General features: G+C 55.1%; 2 protein-coding genes across 2 annotated transcripts; one reads left to right on the top strand and one right to left on the bottom strand.

Moving 5' to 3' along the window:
• Nucleotides 1–199: 199 nt before the first annotated feature.
• Nucleotides 200–2,509, top strand: ACA1_050210 (uncharacterized protein; the record flags this gene model as incomplete). The annotated part of the gene is made up of 12 exons (XM_004341928.1): nucleotides 200–254; nucleotides 358–444; nucleotides 541–582; nucleotides 765–837; nucleotides 934–1,029; nucleotides 1,120–1,178; nucleotides 1,281–1,306; nucleotides 1,601–1,669; nucleotides 1,751–2,062; nucleotides 2,136–2,190; nucleotides 2,258–2,360; nucleotides 2,446–2,509. 12 exons carry the CDS (start codon nucleotides 200–202, stop codon nucleotides 2,507–2,509), a joined length of 1,041 nt encoding a protein of 346 aa, XP_004341977.1.
• A 1,873-nt stretch (nucleotides 2,510–4,382) lies between these two features.
• On the bottom strand, nucleotides 4,383–6,041 carry ACA1_050220 (uncharacterized protein; the record flags this gene model as incomplete). Its single annotated transcript, XM_004341929.1, has 6 exons — nucleotides 4,383–4,798; nucleotides 4,960–5,079; nucleotides 5,201–5,254; nucleotides 5,338–5,470; nucleotides 5,594–5,622; nucleotides 5,819–6,041. Coding segments are annotated over 6 exons (975 nt in total), but the record flags the coding sequence as incomplete, so codon positions are not given.
• Nucleotides 6,042–6,043: the final 2 nt, after the last annotated feature.

A 6,043-nucleotide genomic window follows, 5' to 3' on the forward strand; every position in this document is an offset into this window, starting at 1 on the left:
TGACGGACAAGAGACCGCAGGGCGGCAGCAGCAGTTCGTCTCCCAACCGATCTCGTGCCTCATCCACAAGCAGCAGCTGAGCAGAGTACCTTGTCATCATGAATGTTGTGTAGATGGGCGTTGTTGATTCATATTTTTACGGGTAGATAAATCACAAAGAAATAGAAAAATAGGTCTTCAACCACCAACACAACACGAGATGAAGAAGCAAGAGAAGGACCATAGGAAGAGAAAGGCCCTTCGCTTTGCCAAAGGTACGAAGATGCGCTGGCTTCCCCCCCCCCCAAAGCCCACGTATAGCTTCCGACACCGCACACCTTTCTGGTGCTGTGCAAATTGGGGGGGGGGGCAGTGCAGGGTTCGAGAGGGCGACCACAGCGGAGCAGCTGTCGGCCATCTTTGCTTCGTCTGCTCGCGTTGGTTCCTGCCCGAATGTCCCATGCCGTACGCACACATCGGCCACCACCAACAACACACGCACGCGGCGTCATGTGGCTGTGTACACAGCCTCACCACTATCTCTCGCCCGTCCTGCAACAGGCGTGTGTGAGTCGGCCAAGCGGCAAGCAGGAGCGAGTGCAGGTGCGCTGGGGCTGTCGCTCGCCCACCTCACACCCGGAGACGACTTCCAGCCCATCCCCGACCCCACCCACATCGACGGCACGCCCCCCCCCAAACACGCACACCAAGAACTATCATGGTCTCTTCTGCGCCTCGACTGGACTGACAGCCACCAGGTGTGGTGTGTGCCGTACAACACACAGATTGGCTGCATCAATACGTGGAGCCACGGCAGTCGTTCGGCCAGTGGTACAGCTCAGAGGCGCGGAATCGCGTGTGCGTATACACGTCTGTGCCGTGTTGCCGCTACTCGTCTCAGCTGGGCGATGATGACGATGATGATGACGATGGTGGCTATGTTGTGTGGTACAGGACGCCAGAGCGGAGGACGATCTACTTCCTTCCGTTTGGCGAGTTCGAGGACAATGCCGCGCACATCTTCGACAAGCTCATCGCCTTTGCTCGGATGTACGCTCGCGCCCACACTCTGCTGTCGATTCGACTGTTAGTCAAAAATTGTGTGTTCTGTTGTTCGCTCATCTCTCACTGTGGCCACAGCTACTTCCTGGGTATGGAGGTGGCCCTCTTGCCCACACTCGAGATCACCTCGGCAGCGGGTACCCAGCCCAGGCTCCAAGGTGGTGGGCCGAGTCGAGTTGGCGTTGTGCTGGCTTACGACTATGACACGGCGTGTGCGACCAAATCACACACTCACACAGGGAAGCTGGGCATCGACGTGCCGCGAGTGACTCGCTCTCGGCGCTACATAGCGCGTACCAACATCCCTTGGCGGGTGGCGCATCCCTACGACTTGCACAAGGCGCGTTTTGCACACGCACACGCACACGCACACGCACACGCACACGCACACGCACACGCACACGCACACGCACACGCACACGCACACGCACACGCACACGCACACACCATTCTGAATGGTGCTGGCAAGCTCAACCTACCGCTGACGACACATCTGCAGGTGAGGGATCAGAAAACGATGCGACAGCTGCACGCGCCGCCCATTCTTACTTCTTTGCAGCACTTCCTGCCGGACGACGCCTACTGCCTCCTCGCCTTCACGATGGAGGATCTCTACGACGGACAGCGCGTGCGACACCGCCGCCTCTTCCATTGATTGATGATTTTCTGACTAACTGAACGTGCATTTGCTGCGGCGGCGCTGGTGCAGGACTCGTTCGTGGTGGGGCTGGCGTCGTTGGAGAGTCGCGTGGGGCTGTTCTCCTTCGCCCGCTACGATCCGGCATTTCGTGACAAGCTACACGATGAGGCGGAGCACGAAAACGACGCCGAGGCAGAAAGAGCGAAGAAGAAGAGGAAAGGAACGAAGACGGAGGCCAAGAAGAAGACCGCACGCAAGGGGAAGGAGAAAGCGCCGGTTGAGGAAGAAGAGGAGGACGAACCCCAAGCAGACACTGCAGGGCAAGCGGAGGCCAACCGAAGGCTATTGATCGCTCGAAGCTGCAAGGTGATGGCTCACGAGGTAAGCCGCCCATTCACCCGTCATGCTTGGCCTGTATCTATTTTAACTCCGAATACTGTGACTGCTACTCCAGGTGTTCCACATGTTCAACATTGAACACTGCGTGTACTACAGCTGTTGCATGAACGGTAACTGTCCGATTGCACGCGCACGCTGCAGCCAGGGTGATGTGGTCTCACCCGTTTGCGTCTGCAGGGTCGGGGCATGTGAGCGAAGACGACGCGCAGCCGATGCACCTGTGCCCCGTCGACCTCCACAAGCTGTATCATGCACTCGGCGGCTTAGACGTGGAGGACAGGTTAGTCGTTCAACCCATTCATTGATTCCAGGGCTGACTGTCTTTGATGCGAGCAGATATCGGCAGCTTCGGGCGTTCTATGCAGCGGAGGAGATGACCAGAGAAGCGAGCTGGGTCGATGTCCGACTGGCGACTCTCTCCGCGCTTGAACGAAAAGAAAAGGAGGCGGAGGATGACGGACGAAGTACAGGAGGACACCAAGCCCAAGGCGAAACAGAATCAGGGAGTGACTCAGGCAAGGAGCAAGTGGCGCCCAAGAAGGAAGGTCAAGTACGGCGATCTAGCCGCCTGCACCATAAGAGTGAAAGAGCCACGATGGTGGAAAGGCTCGCCAGAAGATAAGACTGGCAACCATCTTGAGTGTTCCTCATTGTTTTTGTTCCTGCAGCAAATGCTTGTCCCTCCCTGGTGGAACTGACTGTTGCCACCTGTTATCAACAATCAAAACCTATATTTTTGGTGAGGGCCGAGTGTCGCGGCAAGCAAACCTGGCCTGGGCAACAACCGCAAACTGCGTGGCAAGTGCACGTGCTGGTTGGAAAGCAAGGCCTGTACAAGCGTCATCGGACCAAGAGTGGAAATCCAAAAGGCACCAATCAGGCGCCGTAGTTAAGTGGTAAAATTCTCGCTTAGGGTGCGAGAGGCCCCGGTTCGATTCCGGGCGGCGCCCAATCTTTTGTCTTGAGTTCTCCCACCGAATTGGGGGGATGAGGACCACCTCCCACCTTGCGATTACCCCAGCAGCAACTGCTTAGTGGGACAGTCTTGAATGATATCAGCACCCACCAGCTTGCTCAGATTTTGAAATGATTTCTGTGTGCAGGCAGGCTGATGGATTTTTAATTTGTGCTTTTAGAGGTTACATAGTTCATAAAAACAGTGCAATCCAATGCTGGGGCCTGTTTGCTGGTGAGCCTAATCACATCCTTTGACTTTGTGAGCACATGTGCCTGCATCAGCTTGTCTCTTGTTCTTCTTTGCCACCAAACACAACCTACACTGCCTGCTCCTCAGGCTACAGCATTAACACAACAATAGCAACTACATGACCAAGACAAGATAGTGGAGTATGCAGGACAGGTACAAAACTCCCTGCTTTCTACTGGCAAAGTTGGCCCATTGCTCTGTGTAATTTATCAATCTGCCTGGAGTGTGATTCTGGCAGGATGCTTGAGTTGGCTGTTTGCTGACATCATGATTCAAACAACAAGAGACATCAAACTTGTGCTCATTTGAATCATCTGAGATTTGCCATTTTTAATTTATGGGGCAGTTTTGATTTGATAAAAACTCAGAATGTGTCAAGTTAAAAGTGATTTTATTGGTGTGAGAGAACAATTTTATTGTTGTGGTGGATTTTTCTCTTGGAATGGTGGGCCTATTATTATCTATTTTATCCCCACTATGCAGTTGCTGCTGGGGTAATGGCAAGGTGGGAGGTGGTCCCCATCCCCCCAATTTGGTGGGAGAACTCAAGACAAAAGATTGGGCGCCGCCCGGAATCGAACCGGGGCCTCTCGCACCCTAAGCGAGAATTTTACCACTTAACTACGGCGCCTGATTGGTGCCTTTTGGATTTCCACTCTTGATCGGATGATGCTTGTACATGTGTTGCCAGCTGGCACCTGAGTTGCAACTCGCCCAGCACTTGCCACAGGGCTGTCACCTATCTGACGCTCTCGGTGATGTACAACTTGTGCAGGCCCAATACTAAGTAAAAGAAATTGGAATTGGAAGAAGACACCACCGATTGCTGTTGGTTGATGCTGTTGTGTCTATGTACAAATAAATATCTGATCTCAGTCCTGGTAGCGGATGGGCGGCGGCGATGGAATGGGCTTGGGCGAGGAGGCGAGGAGCCACGAGAGGTCGTCCTGCGCGGAGAGCGGCGACGGCAGGAAGGGCAGGGGCGTCGTGACCGAGCCCGGCGGCGACGGATTGATCATCGATGGCGAGTACAGGTCCTGCAGGAACCCATCTTGTTGCTGCTGGTTCTGTTGCTGCTGCTGCTGCGCGTCGTTGTCATTGTCGTTCTCGTTGTCCTCTTCCATCAACTGGAATCGCTCGTCGTCGTGGAAGAGGCCGGGGATGGTGTGGTAGCCCCCGACCGAGATCATCGACGAGAAGACGGGCGGCGGAGTGGTCCCGACCGGAAGAAGAGACGACGTGCCCGCGCCCGCCGAGGGCAGTGGTGAGGCCGACGAAGACGACGACGACGACGAAAAGGGCGAAGAGGGCGAAGGAGATGACGACTGCGCGGGAGAGGAAGGGAGGAAGAGGTGGTCGGGCCGCGTCGCTGTCGTCGAGTAGACGTCGCCGGTGCAAGAATCCTCCTCGGCGAGACACGACAGCAGCGGCGAGGGGAACGTGATGGTCGCCGGCTCGTGTTCGCTCGAGTGCTCCACCATCGAATCGAAGACCGACACGAGCCACTTCATCTGTGGGCGTGTCACGTCACGTGACAGTCGCAGCGTCAATAGCAATTCATATATATATATATATATAAATAAATAAATATATATAATCTACATCTTTTTATATATAAAGATTAACATATATATGAAGACATGAAGAAAATAGAAAAGATGATGGTTTGTACCTGGCCGTCGGGTCCGTAGAAGATCTGCAGACGGGTCTTGAGGTTGCGCACCTTGCCGGTGGGCGTGCGGTTGGTGCAGGTCGCGTCGATCGGATCGCTCACGGCGACCCCGCCATTCCCCTTCGCGAAACGACAGATCAGCCGCTGTTGACATCACCACCACCCACCACAGGTCAGCCAATTAATTGCAGGACAGAGAAGTATCAGAACAAGGAGCCCGCGCGACGCGTGTGGTCGTCACCTTGTTCGTCTCGTTTCGGCACACGGCGGAGAACGGGCTGCCGACGAGTTGATGCTACCATACGCGCGCGCAACGAGTCAGTACGGAGAGAAAAATAGAAGAGGGAAGGGGAGTCCTAGATGTGGGGTGTGGCGTACGAGCGGCAGCTGGACAACGGAGCAGAAGACGCGGTTGGCGGAGATGATCTGGGGCATCCCGAGCCCGCACGGCAGCGTGCCCCAGCCGCGCATGGTGCTCATGTCCGGGACCTGCATCGCTATAAAGGGCTTCCTGCAACGCGACAACAAATAATAGTAATAAATAAATAAATAAAGTAATAGTAATAGTAAATACAGAGTGAGCAAAGGTCATGTTACATTCCAATGACATGTCATGTAGGCGCGCAATACGGACCTGATGTCGTCGATGACAAAGGAGCCTTTCTTGATTCGGTAGTAGGCGAGGAAAGGCATGAGCCGATAGAGCTCCTTTTGAATGTGCGACGTAGCGAGAAACGGACTCGGAATGTTGAGCAGCATTGGTTGTGCTGCAACACACACACGGAACACACACACACACAGCACAAGCGACATTGTGAGTCATTAAGACGATGGCGGCACTCAACCCTAGAGCACATACCTGGTGCGGCCTGGGTGATGCGCTCGACCTTTTCGTCGGTCTGCTCCTGCTTCTCGCGCAGCAGCACCACCTCCTTGTGCAGGTCCTGGTTGGACTTCTTCAGCTCCCGCACCTCCTCGACGAGCAGCGTCAGAATGCTCTCCAGCATGCCGCCCTTCTGGCCTTGACCCGGCAGAGCTGACACGGCCGTCGACGTCGTGGCGGCGGTGGGCAGTGGCGGCTGCG

This window comes from Acanthamoeba castellanii, assembly GCF_000313135.1.
Source record: "Acanthamoeba castellanii str. Neff unplaced genomic scaffold scf7180000084589, whole genome shotgun sequence".
NCBI lineage: Eukaryota > Discosea > Longamoebia > Acanthamoebidae > Acanthamoeba > Acanthamoeba castellanii.